The 20,371-nt window shown below is 46.8% G+C and overlaps 1 protein-coding gene across 1 annotated transcript; it reads left to right on the top strand.

Annotated features, from left to right (window-relative positions):
• The first annotated feature begins 725 nt into the window (after positions 1 to 725).
• On the top strand, positions 726 to 18,965 carry LOC146174798 (anaphase-promoting complex subunit 10-like). The gene is made up of 3 exons (XM_084585453.1): positions 726 to 822; positions 909 to 1,071; positions 18,749 to 18,965. Exons 1-3 carry the CDS (start codon positions 732 to 734, stop codon positions 18,963 to 18,965), a joined length of 471 nt encoding a protein of 156 aa, XP_084441579.1. The 5' UTR covers positions 726 to 731.
• The last annotated feature ends 1,406 nt before the right edge of the window (positions 18,966 to 20,371 follow it).

Genomic DNA, 20,371 nt, shown 5'->3' with positions numbered 1-20,371 from the left:
AAGTCACCTCTTACTTCGTTTTAGTTATTTGTGCGCGTTCGGTCGAAATGTTTCTAGGCGGTCAAAGTTCGCATTTCTCGTGGTTTATATGTGGTCTTTTATTTTTATGGTCTCTATCCGGAAATTCATGGGTCGAAAACCGGTTGCTGTTTGTTCGCAAGTGCCAAAGGTTTTCTCTGAAAAAAAAAAAAAAAAAAAAAACCTACGCGCTTCCTGTTTCAGAAAAAAATAAGAAATTGTGGTATTTTTATGTGATGATTATTTATTGATCAGTCGTGGAGCGCCTTCGTTAAGCGGAGGACTTAAAGAAGAGAAAGAATGTCTCCACGCTTGCACCAGGTGGTGGCTGCGCAGCACGAACTAGAGTGACCCGCTGTGACGCACAGTCGGACCCCGCTTTTATCTAATTCTTATGAAGCTGAATATCGCTTGAATTTGTCAACGTGTGGGCTAGTTGATGAGGCACGTGTATCTTAGAGCAGATCCAAACCGCATGTCGTCGTGGTCTCGTCATCGCGCTTCCGCCTAAATGACAGTTGGATAACGACAGCCTGCGGATATTGGCGCGCGGTCAATTTCAGCCCATTCTTTTATTTTCACTGTAACGTTATCCGCCTTGCAAGAGAGGCATTTTGATCCGCATAACACGTAAATGCACACTCATCTGTGTCATCCTGTTCATAGGGTCAACGGAAGTGTCCCCTTTCCTTCCTTCTCTTCCTATTAGGACCATGAACGCTGTCGTCCCACGTTTGGAGATGGAGCGCGGTGTCCGGGACGTCGGAGAACAAGCCGTATGGTCCCTCTCATCCTGCATGCGCGGTGAGCTCTGGATCCAGAGTACCAGTGAACATCGAATTCTAGCAGGCGATTCTCAAGTAACCTCTCTTCTTCGCACGCTTTCGCAGGGTATGGCATCCATCAACTGTTGGACGACTCCCTTCACACCTACTGGCAATCGGACGGGATTCTGCCACATGAAGTGAACATTCAGTTTGCAAGAAAAATGCCAATTCACGCGATATGTCTGTACCTGGACTACAGACGCGACGAAAGCTACACCCCCAAAAGGTATTAGTTTGGCTTATGTCACTCGACCAATTTACGCTATCGCATAGGACGTAGCCCGACAGGAAGTCTTGTGGACGACACAAACGCCGAACACATGTGGGATGCGTGGTCACTGCATTTTGGTGCCAAGTCGTAGGCCCGTTTTGTTCTCCCCAGGGCCCTCGTCCTGGAGAGCGTGCAGCTTTCCTTGTGATCGCCCCGAGTCCAAACGCGATGCTGCTCTGGTGCAGCGTGAGGAGTGTTTAAGTGGCCCGTGCTCGCGGCGGCATGCACCGCTACTCGACAAAGGCTTCACGTGGGAGCGTGGATTGGAACGGCATTTTCTTCGCTTATAATTGCGTCGCGGGCCTGCTGCCATATTGGTGTCTCTAGACCTAATGGAAATATCAGTTATGTACTAATTTTGAGGCTAGCTCATGCAGGCACAAACGGAGGCGCCACCACTGAGACGTCGGTAGTGTTCTGCACAGTATAGTGTTCTGTATTTCAGCCAAAGCTCTCATAGGCCGGATATTTTCGACCACATATAGACGCGTTCAGTCGCACGTTACACGATCCAGTTACAATCATACTTCCGCATTCTACGATGCCTTATGGCGTAGCTTTGCTCGAGGAAACAGCGGCGCGTCTCATTTTGGTGTCAGCCATGTGTGAAGGCGTGCAGATGACGCTTACGTTGACCCAGCTGTGTGTATACGGGCTCCATGGGTGGCCCCTAGCGTGTAAATACTGGTTTTACATGCGATATTTAGGTAGGCGATGATGCGTCCAAATATAAAGAGAAGATTCGTGCTTACTGTCTGAGGAAAAGAAAAAAAAAAGCCTTTATCTCTGTGAGGGATGCAAGATTTCAATATGAATGTGCCATAATGTGTGTCACCTATTTTTTAATTTTTTGTCCCCTCCGCGGTCTCTTTGACGGTAGGTTGCTTATATCACGACCCAACAGACCGGATAGAACTGGTAGAGGTATCAAAGCAAATCAGTAGGCGCAAGGTGACCGACATAAGGAAGTATAACATGGGGAAAATTGAGCATGCTCGAAGGGACGGTCGTAGCCTGAAAGTGGTTAAGAGGAAATCAGGCATAGGCGCGAAAATCGGATGTATGCACTGAGGGACACGGCAGGTAATGCCATTACTAACACGGACAAGATAATTAAGGTAGTCGAGGAGTTATAAACGGACCTCTGCTGTAGCCTTAGTAGTCAGGACAAGAATGAAATTGGCTGTAAAGAAGAGCAACCAGACGTTCCGCCAGTAACGAAGGACGAGGTTAAGAAAGCCTTAGAAGCTATGAAGAGGGGAAAAGCAGCCGGGCAGGATCAGTTAGCTACAGATTTCTCAAAGGACGGAGGGGATATTGTGTTAGGAAAACTGGCCACCCTGTCTACGCAATACCTTACGACATCGGAAGTACCGGAATCATGGAAGAATGCTAACATTATCTGAATTCATAAGAGAGGAACGCTAAGGACAGATGAATCAGATTACTATGAGTTCCTTGCTAAGTATTTACCAATGTAATAGCTAGTAGAATCAGGACAACCTTAGACTTTAAATGAACCAAAGGATCAAGCAGGATTTTGGAAAGGGTGCCATTGATCATATCTACACTATAAACCAGGTGATAGAAAAGTGCTGTGAATATAACCAGCCCCTATACCTAGCGTTCATTGACTACGAGAAAGCATTTCATTCGGTCGGAACCTCGGCATTCATGCAGGCATTGCGAGATCAGGGTATCTGTGAAAGTACTGGAAAATATCTATAGGGGCTGCACAGCAGCAAAGCTTCTGCATAAAAAAATTGATAAAATTTCTATTAAGGAAGGTGTTAGGCAAGAAGGTATATGATCTCCCCCAGTGCTATCTACAGCTTGCCTAGAGAGTGTATTCAGAGACATATAATGGGAGCAGTTAGACATCAGGGTCAATGGAGAACATCTCAGTAATCTGCGATTAGCTGATGACATTGTCTTGTTAAGAAACTCAGTGGACCACCTGAAACTAATGATTAATGATCTAGACAGGAGTAGCAGAAAGGTAGGCGTAATATTAAGAGGTAGCAATCGTGCTGAGTGGATCAGAGAAATAACTCAAGATACTGATATCCTAGAAGAAATTAAGAAAAAGAAATGGGCATGGGCAGGACATGCTGGAAGAGAGGTTAACCGATAGTCACTAAAAGTAACCAATTGGATTCTAAGGGAAGGTAAGCGCTGCGGGGGGCGGCAGAAAATTAGGTGGATGAACCATATTAAGAAATTCAAAAGGGTCCAATGGCTGCAGCTAGCACAGGACTAGGTTAAACGGGGAGGCCTTCGCTTTGCAGTGGGTATAATCCGGCTGACGATTATGACGATGATGATGATGGTTATGCTTATATCAAGGTCGCTTATGCAATCGCAGCATTGCTGACCGCATATTCATGTGTCGATGAGTCTGTCAAATAAGCCAGGCGATAAAAAAAATCCGGGAAACCTTCATCAGGGTGCCTCGTGAAGCCATGATGCATGCAGTTATGAGACGCCGGACACCACATGCCGCGCCATATTGACGCAGTTCTTAAGTAGCGTAGCAGAGTCCGGTGCTTCGTGACGTCATGGAGCAGTTGCACGCTCGGTTTCTCTTTACAGCTGCCATATGTAGCGGGCTGAGGCTCGTGTTGGTTGCTCCCCTGACACTGGCAAACAATCGCCTGCCTTCCTCGTCTCCCTTTGGCTTCCGCCTTCCTCGTAATCGACCTGTACCAATGAGTCTAGCACTTAGGCGGTATTACACTTCGTAGAACTGTCTGAGTCAGTGGCGTCACGAGGGGGGTGCGGGTGCAGCGCTCAGTGGTGTGCAGCTTGGCAGTGAGAGGGAGGAAGGTGCGGGGAGAGAAGTGGATTATTGTGTAAAGATGCCAAAATGCATGCAATAGTGCCGCTGAGACACTGACTGACAACTGTGATCTTATCAGAAGGATTTATCCTGGTCTGAGGAGAGCTTGAAAACACATGCCTTAGTTTCTGCCAGAGACTCCACGCCCTTTTAACATTGGAGCGGGAATGTGCACGTGCGTGTACCACGCTGGAAACACCAGCCTTAACTCGATACCCATCGGAAGCCCCATGCGCGGGAGCTTGTTAGCCGACACCCACTGGCAGATTTCTCCTATAGTCTTGTGCTTTAAATTTGTCTGGTTTATTTATCTCCAATGCCTTTCTCGCTCCTCGGCCCACTCACACATCCATCTCGCACTTTGAAAACGCTGAAAGGCACGGAATGCCTGTTGCTCAGTGGAATGGCAAGTCTGATCACGCGCTGACTAGAAAAAAAAAAATAATAATGAGCAGGAAGGCACCTTTAGCAGGGCCAGGTGCTTTAGAAGGGGAATTTAGAGTGAGTGTAGCCAAGGGTGCTCAGTAGTGCATTATGCCGTTCTTACCTTTTTTCTCTGAAAAACGTAAAATAATGATACTAATGAGAAACGCAACAGGCTCCCAAAGCATCACTGGGCGGCGCTGCGATGGATGGGATGGGATGGAATATAGGAGCGTCCCGTTTGAAATGGGGTGGTAGCAGTAGCTATCATGATAATTTTTCTCCCTATATCTTAATTATTGTTTTAGATTGGATAACTATACCATCGTTTTATTTCTTCAATTTTTTTTTCTACGTTACTAACATTATGTCATTTTTATGTTTTTAAGCCACCAATCTTCCAGTCGTTTTTTGCTAGCGTCCACCGCCGGTTTATTCACCCGGCCACTGATATCTCTAAACCCCAGAGCTTCAGGAACACTCACTGCGCCTGCCTCAACTGCCAGATGGATACCGTTATATTCGTGTATAATATGGTCAATTGTTTCGCTGGAGTTACCACATACAGCACATGCGTCATTTTCATTGTTAAATTTCTTTTTGTGGCTGCGCGTTCTAAGGCGCCCTGATATAGCTTCAAAAAGTAGGGCACTGCCTCTTGAGTTATCAAAGAAAGCTTCCTTCCTGACCGGCCTTTTCCACTTTCGGTATAATTCCACACTCTGTTTCTTTTCCATCGAATTTATCCAATTTTTACCTTCTGTGTTTTTCACCTGTTGCTTAACGCTCTTTATTTCTTCGTCCTTGTGACCAGCATACTAACTGGTTAGTTTAGTTCTTTTCCTCCATTGTGAGTCCACGCTTTTTAGGTATAGTTATTTAAATACTTTAGCTGCCCATCTGTTATTGTCCAATTTCCTCAGGCATTCCTCATATAATATTTCACTCTTAGCTTCCCGTACTTCGAAAGATGTTCAGCCCATGTATCCCTGTACCGCCTCATTTGTGGTTTTGCCGTGGGCACCTAGTGCTAATCCTCCGACGGCTCTCTGATTTATTTCTAATGTCGACTGTACCTCTGATTTTAATCACAAAACCGCATTTCCGAAAGTAAGCCTGGGCGCCATAATTTCTTTCCAAATACTCCTCAAAACCTCATACTTGTATCCCCACAATGCCCTATGTTTCATTATCCCGGCATTTCTTCGCCCTTTGGCCTTAAGTGATTGCTCATGCTTTCCAATGCATGCCAATCCTTCGTTTACCCATATACCGAGATATTTATATTCTGCTACTCTCGGTATTTTATGGCCTTGTATTGAGCAGTTGAGCAGTTGAAAATCATCGGACCCGACTTAACTGCGCTATAACTGAAGCCTAGAGCGTCTCCTTCGTCTCCGCAATACTTAACTAGAGTTTGCAATTCTTCCAGACTCAGCTAGCAGCACAATATCGTCTACATACATCAAACCGGGGAGGCGTTGCTCTACCGCCTTTCCACCTAATCTATATAAGAGGTTGAAACTTAGGTTACTTTCATGTATCTTCCGTTCCATGTTTATCTCATAAAGCATGAACAGCAGCTGTGATAGAGGACTACCTTGTCTTAACTCTTTGCATACCTTGACAGCTTCCGTACTTCTTATCCCTTCCCATGTAATTTCTACTTTGTTATCCCGGTATATTTGCTGTAGGAACTCTGCTATCTCATAACCGATACCTGCGGCTCCTGATGGGCAGCTCCAGTCTGTGGCAGAAAAACACACACTGGGCTGCCGTCGACTCTCGCTGCCTTCGCGGCGTGCGCCGCGCGCTTTCTCGTTCGAGCATGCGGCCTCGCAGTTGCATCGTGACATGCTGCCTGCATTCCGTCTTGATGATTGGACAACGTGCCGCGTATTTCCACGGCGGAAACATAACTAGAGGCGAGAAAAGTTTTATTCACGTCTGCACTGTATAGGAGACGGCGATGAGTAATTATTGATTGTGAATGCGTTTGCCACAGTAGCGGACATGTAGGAAGTGTATCTAGAGGTCTGCTATGTAATTATATTGTCTTATATAATATGTTTAATAACTGCAAAAGTATTATCAGTACTCTGAAATAAAGCGGCTCGCTCTTTGATTATCGTTTTGGCCTGTAGCATCAGATCTACATAAGGTCTTGTTTTTATTATTACGACGCTACTAATGCATATCTTGCAGACTGCAGTAGAAGAATAAGTTAAAGTCCAAAGGAGGTGTTTCTTCAAAAGCACGAACGCTAGATGTCTCAAAAACACGTGAGTGCTCCGCGCGCTGTACGCGACATAACCGGCTCGCTGGCTCGGAAGGCAAGCGAAATCTAAGCTTGTACTACAATCATGTTTTATTTCGGTTCTTATTATTAAATGGTTGTGCTTCATTTATATTTGGTTTGCATTCACGAAACCTGTGGCGCGAATAGGGTGCTCTGTGCGAGTAGTGTCAATCAAGCCATAACTATAGGATCGCTTTTGTAGGGCACTTCCGACATATTTTATTTTCGTTATGAATAATATTAATGTTGGTTCAATTATTGGCCAATTTTGTGAAAATCTGTAAAAGCTTCTCAGCAAGACATGTTTTCCAAACGTCGCACGCCGGATATCTGTCGATTTGGTTGCTTTCAGAGCACATGCAAAGCAGGGAGAGAGCACAGGAAATCGGCAAAGAGACACGCGGGGAGCGAAGAGCAGGATAATCCTCCACCCCCTTCCCTTTGTATGCATTGTGTTAAACCATTGTACTCTTCTGACGCCTCTCCAAGCTGTCTTTGTCAACTGTCAACATTTCTGAGTTTATGGAGAAGGGGGAAATTGGCTCTTTTCGTTTCCATAAAGAGCAGGAGACTTCATAGAACGCTGTCATGCAGTTGGAAAACAGGTCTTGCAGAAAATCTTCAAAAGGAATCTGCAAAGTTTCGCACGTGAGCCTCGTATTTCGGCGCTTTGCCTACTATTATGGCTGCCCATGACACAATTCTACTTAGTACCTCCGTTTGGCATCAGCGTTCTTGTATCGCCAAATAACCGCCAGGCGCAACTCGATCTTCGCACGTGCACAGGAAGCTAGCGGAGGGTCTGCTCCGGCTACGCATGGCCTCCGAGATCACCTCCGCGCGCACGTTTCTCTCCGGCCGAAGTTGGAAAAGTGGCGTGGCACCGTCTTTCGCCGCACCCCGGCGCTCGCCACTTATGCCACCTATGCACCTTTGCATTGATGCAGGCGCAGTCACTGTTCCTGAAGCTCTGGGGTTTAGAGATACCAGTGGCCGGGTGAATAAACCGGCGGTGGAAACTAGCAAAAAACGACTAGAAGATTGGTGGCTTAAAAGCAGAGAAGTGACATAATGTTAGTAATTTAGAAACAAAAATTCAATAAATAGAATGATGGTTTAGTTAACCAATCTAAATCAATAATTAAAATATAGGGAGAGAAATGAGCATGATAGCTACTGCTACCACCCCGTTTCAAAGGTGACGCTCCTATATTTCATCCATCCATCCAAGTGTTCCGCCGCAGCTTGGCGCAAACTATAAAACACGAGTTTCCTCAGCTTGCGCTCGTACCACAGACGAGCTGCAAGCTTTAAAATGCCACGGGCAAGACGACAGCCAACAATTTCGCTATCGTTAAATTGCTAATAATATAAGACCCACATGCGCAAAGTTGGGCAGCGACTGCCCGAAGCTGCATGCCTGCCCGAAGCATGCATGCGTGCTCTGGCGCTCTCTGCTGCGGTTCCGCGTCTTTTTTTTTTTTTTTTGTCAGTGTGTATATACACGCCGTACATCTGCGAGTTCATTAACTCGCTAAATACAGTATTTACGAGCGTGGCGATATTGCATAAACATCCATCGCACGAATGCAATTCTCTAAATAGTTCCGCCACAGCCACATGATTATTGGTTACTTAGATGTATCTCATGATAGCTTTTTTTTTCTCTCTCTCGCACGGTTTTAAAGCAGCCTTGGAAGATTGTAAGCACGCAAGTTCGATAGAGTCCTAACGGAAAACAATTTACATGTGTTTTTATAATATGCCTTATGGCAAGCTTGCGTAATAAAAAAAAAAAAGTTCGATAAACGTGAAGGGTTATCGGGGCATGTTCAGACACCTCTGCCGTCATATGAGTATATGCGATGTTTTCGGAAGTGATCCCGTTAAAAGCGGATCAGCTTATACGATCGAAAGTGAGGATAAGCTATTACCTCGTTTTTAAACTACGCGGCCCGCCATAGCATAAATGTGCGCAATTATCACGCGAGTTTCCGCTTATTTATTGTTTTCACTTGTTTGCATATGCTACAGACTGGGTGCAGTGATTTTATTTTTAATTTTTACTCCTATGCCTATACACGCAGAAGGCCAAGCCGAGCAAACGAGTTAATTCAAATGAATTATGATTAGGTATAGAATGGCACTATTATACACGCCTGCCGCACTAGTTAGCAATTTTTCATTAACTTTCAATGATATGCGAAATTTATCAGAATATTTTTAGCACTAAACATCCGCCGGTTGTAACGATACTAGCCACTTTCTGAACAAAATTAAGAGGCAAACACTGAGCAATTTAAACAAGACATGTTTCTTTATTTACAAAACTCATGAGATGGACAAAGAAAAAAACAATATGGGCAAGCACAATCAAGAACTACACACAAACATTTCGTTATTTACAAAGTTCAATCACCACATGATGACTACTTGCGTAGTTTTCTATTCGCAAAGATAAAACTCGCCAGACTAAACACCCAGCTCCTATCTTGCTCAGCAGTTTTTCTTTTTTTTTCTGTAAGCTGCTTGATCAATTACTATTTTTCCTGCTTTGATAACCTGTGGCCTAAGCAACGTTTCTAGGATTATCTTCGTTGTTTCAGTGGTGTGGCCCTTTCTTGCTGCACAAAGCTAGAAGAGAGCACCTCTCGAAGTAAGCAACATAAGCTAGCGACATGTACGCTACACATGGAATGTAGCGATGTACGCTCCACTGGAATTTGTTATATTTGCAAGCAAGCGCAGAAGCCTTAGGATTAAAAATGGGGAGGAAAACGAATGTCTCATCAGTTCACCAAACTGCAACAAGGCCTTGCAGCTGAGAAACATGCATGCCTTTGACCACTCGAGCATACGCTCGTAACGTTGCCTGCCGGCTTCACGAGTGACCATTAGGCACCCAAAGACTACCACCTACACGAGGTAGTCTTGACGAGTAACTGTTTCACAAGCAAAGAAAACAATCTACACGAGCACAATGCGTAAATTCCAAGTAGAACGGAACGCATTATGTCAACGCAGCAAGAACATCAACACTCCGCTTCGGTAGTAAACACAACACTTAAATTGTGAAACATTTCGGACACACCTTGCGGTCAGTCTTTGCTGGAAAACCAGCTAAAAATGAAAGGCTACGTGACACGCTCGTAACATATTTTTCGTCAATGTACACGCGCAAAAAAAAAAAAACGAGAGAACCGCCAGCGGAGATATGCCGCCAGCGGGCTGGACGATGCTAGCCTCCATAACAATGCATCGACGCATAGGCGCGCACTGCCGCCTGGTGGCGCCTGGAGGAACTGACAAACTTACAACATTTGGCTGGGGCGCGCGCCGATTGGAACGGCCGGAGATGGATGGATGGACTAAACTTTAATGCCCAACGGATAAGGTGATCTACCCACCCCCCGACACGCAGGTCAAGGTGTGGAAGCCGCCGCCTCAGCGGCAGGCCGGGAGGTCTTGGGTCCCAGCAGCCTCTTCAGCCAGTTGGACGAGTAGGAACAAGCGCGCGAGGGTGATCTCGGAGGCCATGGGCTACGTTCCATCGTTTCACATTTCGACACCATACCAGGAATGCGGCGCTGCCATCGCGCGGCGAAACTTGAGCTTTGGTTCCCTACTGAAAGCGTAAAAAAACAAAACAAATGAGCCTTGAGACGCCCTCCCGTCTACGTTTGGGTGTAGTTTGGGAAGTAGTTTCGCGCTTAATATTTTCTGTTGGTATCGCATCAATCTGCATTGGTAACTTTGCAGTCTGAATGCGGAAGTTACCTTGCGCATTTTTGAGGGAAGAAGAAGAGAAACGTTAAATGTAGAGGATGCAAAGTAGAAGGCTATCACCTACTCATGTGGCATGGGAAAGGCTCTGCTTGGGACCCAACTACAAATCGTGCGTTCATATTGGGCAATCACCTGTCTCAAGCCTCTTGCTCAGTGAGTTTCCTCGCAACTTACGCGTGCTAGTGTTTCTGCCTTTTTCGGAAATATGTACTTTTGATGGGATGTTTTGCAGAATTATCAGTCGCGGGGCACGATCGCTGCATCTAGCTAAGTATTAAAAAGGCAAAACAAAGCCACTCGCATTGCGTGGTTGGGTGCAGAGAGAACATGACTTCAAAGCAAAGCATGAGGACAGAGGAGGTAGAAAGGAAGATGCGATCCGGCGCTTAAAATGCGGGGATGGAGGGGGCGGTGCCACGCCGAGACTCTGCACCGGGTGCGGGGGATCCTAGCGACGCCACTGCTACGAGTTAGGAAGATGGGTGAGAGACCTTCTGTGATGGAAGCAACGAGCACTCTGTGAAACCATGCAAAGAAGAGGGGAGTGTTTATTTTGAGGCGAAAGCCTTTAATGCCTCATCGCTGTCAGCAGTTGTCGGCAGAGGCTGTCGGTGTCACACTTTCGATGCAAATAATTAAAAATAAATAAACTTTATCTCAATCTGGAATCTAAATTCAATCCCTTGGATCCTGCAGGTGAGCGCTTCACTAAATGCGTCATGCCCCGAATCGTGAAACGTTCTCATAATTCTCCTTCTCTACCGTTGAGGATAGCGGGATTGCGCGAGTGACAGATACTGCGTTTTTAATTTCCTGTAAAATAATTATAAGACGCCGGTGAACTTTGATACGTTCAATGGAATGCAGGTTGTGTTCGACAAGGGATGCGCCATGTACCGTCACGACAGGTCATGACGTCACCAGGGATTCATGCATAGACGAAGCTGACCCCGCCGGGCGTCCGATCCAGGCGCCCGTGCGGCGCCTTTCATTTGACGCCTCCTCGAACGCCGCACCACACAGTAAATAGAAGCAGACCCAGATGTCTAGAAGGCGTTAGTACATCAGGCACCAGAGGCATTTCAAATTGATTTACAGGATAGAAAAGGCGCAGAATCTGTCACAATTCTCCGCTGACACATCTGATCTACCTCGCCGTAAAGGAAGGGAGGAAGGTGGAAGTGAAAAAAAGAGAGGGAGATAGAGATGCCGTAATGGCGGGATACGATCCACCGCGCCATAATGGCTTTCGCCTCAGCGCACTTTAGTGGTCAAAAGTGCCCTTTAGAATTTTTTTCAGCTCCGGTCATCCGAACGTTCTCAGAAGTAAAAATTAAGAGAGCCTCCGGAGCAGTGCTGTCGTTGTTTGTAGGATAACGTATACACGACATAGCTCCGCTGCTTCTCTTTTTTCCCTCAACATCCGGTTGCAATACGTGAACTTCCACCAGCGTAGTTTCTAAACCATGCCAGCCGCAAATATAAAAGATCTGTGGTTATTTTTGTCCTGTGCTATCAGCCTCCAAATTCTTAAATTTGCCCCACCGCGCTGACTCAGCGGCTAGTGCACTCCACTGCTGAATTCAAGAATGCGAATGTAATCGTGACCGTCAGCGAAGGCTAAAAGCAAAGCAGCCGTGTACAGTGCGATGTCAGTGGGGAAAGTATCTGGAGTCCTCTGCTGCGTCGTCCCTCATAGACTTAGTTGCTTTGTATGTTAAACACTGTTAATAGAACCAATCCTTTCTTATCAACCGGCAAGATGGCGTAGTTATTTTTTCCACTTGTCTTTTGTGTACGCTTCAGATTTTCCACTTTTGTTTTTCACCCTTTGAATTGTTGGTTGGGGGGAGGGGAGGGGATAAGCAGAGCTCAAAAATTTTCGAGGGGTGTTTTGACAGCGACACAATCCCCCTGGCTACGCCGCTTCTAGAGTAGCCGCTGCCCGAATTCACGAAGATAAGTATAGACGTCATGCATCTTTGGTCAGTGCGCCATACAAGATCCTATGCACGTCCCCTCTTCTTAAAATTCAGCGAAGGCAGAGCGCAGATGGGACAGCAACTCAAGAAAGCTTGCAGTGTCTACGCCACAGGGGTTTTGAAATCTGGTGACTGATTTTACTTCACGGTTTTCTGTGACGACATCGCACCCTGCATTGCGTGGAAAGGAGTAACACGTGTTCTTTAGGTGAACCGAAAGAGCACTCATCTCCTCCAAATTCTTGCTTATGAAAAAAATAAATAAAAAAAATCGGTGACCTCTTGAGCACTTTTAACCGGAAACGGGTCGTTAATCGTCACTAATGATAACGCCCGTTGCAACAGAGCCGACCAAGTGCTATCAATTAACTTGCTAGAAAGAAGGAAATTTGGTATTTGGTTTTAAGAGGTATATAGCGCCTAGCTGAGGTTCTTGATATGAATAATTAATCAGCCAGCTTGTTTAGCTGCAGTTCTTTGCACTGCTTTTCATATCTTGACATTTTGAACTTTCATGTTTTACAAGCACTGACGTTAGCTGCAATTGCTTCGCGACTGTTTTTGTTTTTAAGTGTCCCATTCCATCACAGAGGAACCGCCTTCATTAACTACCGGCTTTGAGGCAGGCTGTCGTCGTCAGTGCCTTGAGGCTTTTTTGTATATAACTGCCCTTACGACGTCGACGCCTTCGCTGATCCAGCTCCTCAGCATCCCTCCTCGCCATGCGCTCTCTCACAAGCGAAAGCAGCTCCACTCTGCCAAGCTGAGAGTGTAGCCAAAAGTTTGGTCCTAGGCTAAGCGCTTTGTTGTCCGCATCAGACACTTGTGGACTGCCCAATATGTGGGTAGCTTACTGGGCTTGGGAACAACGAGGTTCCCTGGGAATGAAGGCTACGATCTAGCGCCTCATGCAATCAGCGACTTGGGCAGCAGATTGTAAGGCTTGGTAAAAGCGCCTTCTGCCTCAACCTTCAGGTGGTTCTCTAAAGCAGATAAGAGACGCAAGAGCGCCGGACTTTATTCTGGGATTCGGAACTAAAAATCTTGTAGAGCCCGACGTTTTGCGTGTGGTACGGGGGGAAAGGTCTTGCCAGCCGGCTGAACTGCGACAGAACAAAATCATTCTCGGCGTAATACGCAAGCATCCTTGCCTGTCAGGTATCCGATATTAGGAATCGGACGTAAGTTGAAGAATGGTGCAAAATAACCATTGGAAATAAAGTACCCGATGTAAGGTAAATTATTCTGCAAAAGGGAAGACTATTGAGCCATTGCGTTGGTTCATGTTTCTCATGTGGAACTACATGTGTCAGCCATACTGGCCGCTGCTTAAGCGACAGGTTGAGAGAGCATGCAGTCGATGTCACAATAGACGGAAGAATCGCACTAACCATGCATGTGGCAACCTGTGAATGCATTTCTTATTTTTTAAAAGTATAAATCCTTCGCACTTGTATTAGGCAACCACATTAACTTTGCGAAACACATGTTGTCCAAAAGTGTGATTAAATGTTTGAGCGTGCCTTCGCTTCGCTTATTCAAGAAGAGATAGGCTACTTAGATATGAATAATTTCGGAGTGATCGTTTTGGTTCGCTTTTTTAGTTTACTGTTTTTTTTTTTTTTTTGTCTTTGCTGTATGCCCTCTGCAGTTAATGCGAGAGTGTGCGAAATATACCCATATCGGTCGGTTTTGTGTTAGTCGCTTGGTGCCTCCCTGCACGGTTTTTCGCGCCGTTGTCTTGCACAATTATTGACGGTTCTGCGAAACTTTAACACGGAACAGCGCCAAGCACTTCCTCGCGAGTAATTTCATTGACCCTCTACACTCCAACCGCGGAATTTTCTCTGGTCCACTTGCTCTGCTGCTGTCTTGACTTCGTGACTGAGAGTGATCAGCGCATGCGGCTTTAGTTCGTCCTCTCGCACTCCCGCGTAATTGTTGTGTCCGAGAGTGCGGTGGAGGTCCGGTGCTAGATACGTGCGATGATAATAATGATGATTTGCTCAGTCAAAGTCAAAGTGTTCTCAGCAGGTCACTCCTCTTCGTTCTCCCCGCTCGCTCGCAGATCGCAGCACGCATTAGTACTACTCCGCTACCGGATCACAACCGCTTGCCCTAGACAAGTTTAGGTTAAGTAACTCCAATAGACATTATTACAACTTGCTCAAATTTTTCAGTGCCTATCAAAACTCCTGGAGAACCAGAGTGTCGAACCTAAAATTTTTCCGGTTCGGTTTGGGTTCCAATTCGAGATTGATTTCGGCTCCGGAGACACATTCCGTTCTGGTTCGATCCCATTCGACCCGGCCCGAACCGGTTCAAACGGACTAAAATAACGTTAGGCCGCATTTCTTACTCCGCTTTTTTAATGCTCAGTATTATTTCCTGTTTCCGTATCTAGTAACCGCTGTAAATTCATGTTCTAGTCCGTCTGTTGTTTTTGTCGTCAGGTGTGACGCGCTCCACTTTGCTTGCAGACCTGAGCAAAATATTGTGGGCACTGTGTGGTGCTTCATCCTCTGCATGGCTGAACGTGCTGCTTCGTCTTCATCCTGATCTCTCTTGTAAATGCCCATCGTCATCGCGGGGTGTGGTTGGCTGCAGTGTGCGACCAAGGCTTCAGGTCTCAAATAAAACCTGATCCCCCAAGTCTGACCTTCGCGTTATACCTTACAATATTTATATCAGTGACCGACAATTAGAGCAGGATGGGAGAAAATGATTTCTTTTATTTGGCCCATAACCAGCTAAAGCTGTCACGTGTTGAAAGAAAGTTAAAAGAAAACGTTTCCTGTTGCGCTTTTCAGATAAACAAAATTTCACATAAATTTTAGTCGAGAGCGAAGCCACTACTACAACCTGTAAAACAATTCTCCGTCCGGCTCCTACTGAAGAAATTTCAAATCCTACCAAGGTCAAACCTAGCACGCACGCCAAGACCAAACATTTATATACGATATGTGCGACTGTATACCACACAGCACGCGGATACCTTAGCATTTCTCGTTTATATGGAGGCGAAACCCAAAGGCACCCGTTGTGTCGTGGGCCGAAAGGCGCTGACAAATGGCCCCTCCGCTACGTGTTGGAATCAGTCATCATCGTATTCGCCGGAGATCTGAATTAATTGTCTCGTTCCTGTGGCCTCGACGCGATGCGGTCACTGTCTTGTTTCGTGTCGTGGTTGCCTGCGCGCTATACTTTCTCCTAGAACCACTCTCAAGCTAGACTGGTATGTTTGGTCCTATAATTTACAGCAAGCCTGACATGACATCATGGCTGCTCGCAAATATTTTACTATGTGCCTAGTAAATGCTGCTAGCTTTTTGATTTGGCCTCTGCCAGCTTCAAGGAAATGCGGGAGTTCATAAGCTTGCCCACGGTCTCACCTTCCGGGTAGGCTATGAACTTCCTGCAAGCAGGGACAAGCTAGTCAGCTATGACGAGATTACTGAGCACTATCGGCTATATAGGGTAGAATACCCCCCGGCAAATAGAACACTAAATAAAAGCCAGTAAATCATCTGGAGGCGCTTGCAAACAAATACTTTTCCGAATCCATACCCGTAGCCATGTATTGGTGCCCAGAACAGTTTTGAGACAGATGCAGACTATGTGAAGATAGGGCGGATCTGGTACATATGTAATGGCCGTGTCCGGAAATCTAAAGTATAAATCACGACACAAAAACAGAATTCTGGGAGACTCTACTGTTCAGCTCACACCCCGAAACTCAGCTAGGTATAATCTCCAGGCCGCCGTCTAGGCAGGTAGGTTGACGCCTATCCTGTATCTGTTGGAGATTAAAGTTTTACCAGCACCAGCATAGAAAGACCGGAGGAATCGGGCTTGACAAGGGCTGTTGATTTAGTCTAGAAGATGCTGTCTCGACGCTGACTTGTGTAGATCGCACTACGAACGTTACTGTAGCTAGTGAATACAGTTCTTGGCCCCGCAACGTCTCCCTAAATTTCATAAGCCCCAACGGGGTGGCGTAGTGTTTAGGGCGCTCGACTACTGTGACCTAGAAACCGGGATCGCATCCCGGCCTCGGCGGCAGCTTTTGAGACGAGGCGGATAGCTAGTCGGCAGTGTGCTGTGCGATGTCAGTGCATGGTAATGAGCCGCAAGTGGTCGAAATTTCTGGAGCTTTCCACAGCGACGTCTCTCATAACGTCGGTCGCGTTGGGATGTTAAATCCCACAAACAAACAAGAGACAAATAAACAAGCGATGTTTCATAACACTCGAGTCTGCTTATTCTGAGCATCTTTTCAAATGCACAGAGCAGGCTGTGTACTTCTCTTTCCTCAAGAAACGCTTCAGGCTCATCCTCGGCTTGTAAACTCTTATTGGGAGATTCTGTTGCCACCTGTAGCGGTACATGATCGGTGCCGGCGATCCTACGCAGCCGCTTCCATGTGGTGACCAAATGCTGTTTGGCTTCGCACCTTTCCTCGCTTGCCAACGTAACGAATATCGAGGGTCTCACGCTGCAGTTTGCCGATTGCACAATTACTGCCATTCCCTCGTCTGTTATTTTCCTTAAGGCCTAGGCGCAGGTTCCTTCCGCCCGCCTCACCTCGTCCCTCTCCCTGCTTTTCGAGGTTTTTTTCCCGACCACCCTCGTTACTGCGCAGCACGCAGAACAGGTTACTCATAGTTACATTTTCTCTCAATGGTATACATGTAGCTTTCAGTGCCACCTTTCTAGACTGTCATCGTTTTTTTTTTTCGACACCACGGTTTTACAGGCAAAAACTACAGCACACTAAACAGAGCTTGAGAATTAATACTCGTACCAGTAAGGCCACTCAGTTCCTTGCTCCACCCAGTTTTCACAGTTGAAAATCGGAGCTTCACTCGTGGCATAGGTTCACTTTCCAAGGCAAATAAAACAAGCAGACTTCGATATGGACAACATCAAGAGAAAGCAAATGGGGAAATCGGTTTATGGGATCGTCTTTGTCCTGAGGGTAGGTACAACGCGAGAACAGAGCGGTAAATTGCCCTCCAAGGCAGTCTTCCCACCATCAGCATCGGCTGCTGAAGTCTCGTCAACCAAATTGCATCTGCTGGCATCGCATCGCATATGGCGGCTATGCATGTGCCATGCGAGTCATTACGACGTCGTCGAACGACAGGAAAATAAAATTATCTGTGTGAAATTTGTGAAAACAGATCCTTTGTAGATGTATATATAAATATTTATCTAAATCAGCAGCTCAAGTTATGATTTATATGCTATTCGTTCACTGCTTAGAAAGGCTCTCGTATGAGGCAACTTTGTCCATTGCGCCATTGCGCAGTGCAGCGGCCTCCCGTGTTCGGGGTGAAACAATAGCCTGACGCCAGAGATTGGTGCCATGCATGTGGCGACATGTTTTCCTTCGTTCTTTTTATCTTTTTACTAAAGACAATTTTTCAATATGGTTGCGTAGTTTGCGGTGCGCAGTGGCGCTTTGGAAATAAGCGAGAACGTTTTACAAGCAGCCAGAAACTAGAAAATTATGAACGTAAGTTCCAGCAAAAGTGGGTCTGAATTCCGTACCGTGAGCCAGTTCGGAACGGTTCTTTCGATTTGTTCCTGTCCGGGTTCATTTCGTGGCGGAAAAAAAATTCGGGTTCAGTCAGTTCCAGGCGAAAAAGCGGGCTCGGTTCCGGTTTTCGGTTGGGTTCCGGTTGGGCACCTTGTCCATGAAAATCGCTATGAGATGCGCTGGTTTTCTTTCTTGGCTTAGGTGGACTAACGCGGCTGTGCTCTCCACTCCAGCCGCCACGCGCGCTTGAGTGCACGTATGAGCGTCGCCTCTTCAGCCATGCCAGCTTCACATTTTTAGCCGGATGTCTAGAGATAGGTATGACGAAAACGCAACTTGGCGCGCCTTGTGCACCGGGCGAACCGCCCCCCGCCAGCGTTCCTGTCGCAACTACGCAGGCAGGCGGCGCACAGCAACTTGGTGCGATCCGATGGTCTGTGCTGTGGACAGTGCTTTCGCTGACGGCGCGAAATTGAGGAATGCAATAACAATATCTAACGCTACAAAATGGGTTTCGAAGAACCAGACACTGCGTCCGTCCCGTACGCTTAAGAAGAATTTGAACCAGAGCACAGTAGGTGCTCGCGGAGCCCGCGAAGCAGTGCGAGGAACCGTTTCAGAACCCCTGTTCTGGCTAGAGAGGCTGCCCGAAGCAGCTAGAGCTGGTTAAATTCAGCCTCTGTCCCATGCATGCATAGCACCACGAACGCACAGTGCCACTGTTGTGTACTGCTAACATTTGTTCTGATCTGTGTTTTCAGGATTTCCGTGAGAGTGGGATATACTTTCCATGGTCTTCAGGAAGTCGATACTATCGTCCTCAATCAGCCAACAGGATGGGTGCGCATCACTCCGCGAGATTCGGCTGGACGCCCTGTTCGTGCCTTCCATGTGCAGATCGCTGTATTGGAAAATCATATGAACGGTCTGAACACTCACATACGGCATATGAAGGTGTTCACGCCTCTCCCGCCATGAAGGTGTTCACGCCTCTCCCGCCGCTCTTCACACCTCTTGGCTATAACGCTACATTCACCACTCAGTAATGCCAAGCCTACCGTGGCGTGTTTCAACCTTACCTTCCGCAGCCTTGACGGCAGGTTTTACTAATGTAAGCTGGTAAATAAAGCGATTTGTTTCTGCATTCACCTCCTGTTCTGACGCCTTTTGTTTACATTTTGGTCATTTCCGCCTCTACTTTCTTTCAGGTTCAAGCATAATAACTGGCTTCTCGGAAAAGCCCAAGGCATTGTTATTGTAGTTACTCTGCAGCCAGGGAACAATTAATTCTTAGATGTCAATTTCGCCGGAAGGGGCAGCTGCAAAAGTATGTGTTGATGTGTACTGTACGACACTACGTACTCCGAGCGCAAACTCTTAGCCGTGCGTGGCATCGCCATGTTCGGTGAAAAAGGTGGAAGCCTATCCTGAGTGTTTGGTCCTTAAACTTCCCTCGTCGGAGGCAGCAACACTTTGACCCCAGCTTCCTGTAGACTGTACTGGCTGACCCGACCGAGTTGAAATCGGCAGTCGCCCTTTCCTGTCCTTTTCTCCACCTTTCTCTTTTTTATATTCTTTATCGCAACTGCACTGTCTGCTTTTTGCTTGGACGTTTTCTACTTCCAGGCGGTGAGAGTTAACCATGTGTGGCTAGCTACCCTGAGTGGCGGCTGGCACCGAGGCCGAACATCGTACTTTTTAAGGCTTCCAAACATTTTTCTCATGATATCCCTCCCAGCAAAAGGAATGTCCAAGGAAGGCCCTGAAAAAAACCGCTTTTGTCCCCGATTGTATATTTAAGACCTTAACTGAGGCTACAGGCCAGGGTTACAAGATTAAGAAGTCAGCAAACGGCGACCTCCTGTTAGATATACTGTGTAGCAACCAACAAGAAAAAACTCCGTCAAGTGAAAACATTTCACAGAGATGGAAGCGCTGCTCTATTTGCTCTACGATGGCGGGCTGCCTGTGCCGGAGCTTGGGATCCGAGCTGCGCGGTGAGCCGGGAGATAAGGACCTCCACAATTTTTGCCTGCCCATGTCGCTTTTTGTCCGAAAACCGGCGTCGAAGGAAGGTCGATGAACGACGTCCTGGAATGCAGGGACGACGCCCTAATGACTGCTACATGGGCGCTGTTGCGAGGATGGCTAAGGTTCCGAGAACGGGAAGAAAGGACCCGAGGTGACATAGAAAGGCGCGAAAGGACCGTGGGGCACAGAGGAACGAGAGACGCGCTAGGGGAGGTCGATGCAGCCTCGTATCCCGAGGGACGACTGCCTGAAAATACGAAGATGGCTCCCTAGTCCTGCCAGCTCCGTATATTTAACTCGCCGTGTAAACCATCATCATCAGTGCTGCCCGCACCTATATGTCTTCATCTCCC

Source organism: Amblyomma maculatum, chromosome 11 (assembly GCF_055883805.1).
Source record: "Amblyomma maculatum isolate TAMU_Amacu chromosome 11, ASM5588380v1, whole genome shotgun sequence".
NCBI lineage: Eukaryota > Metazoa > Arthropoda > Arachnida > Ixodida > Ixodidae > Amblyomma > Amblyomma maculatum.
This window is presented reverse-complemented; position numbering and strand designations above follow the sequence as displayed.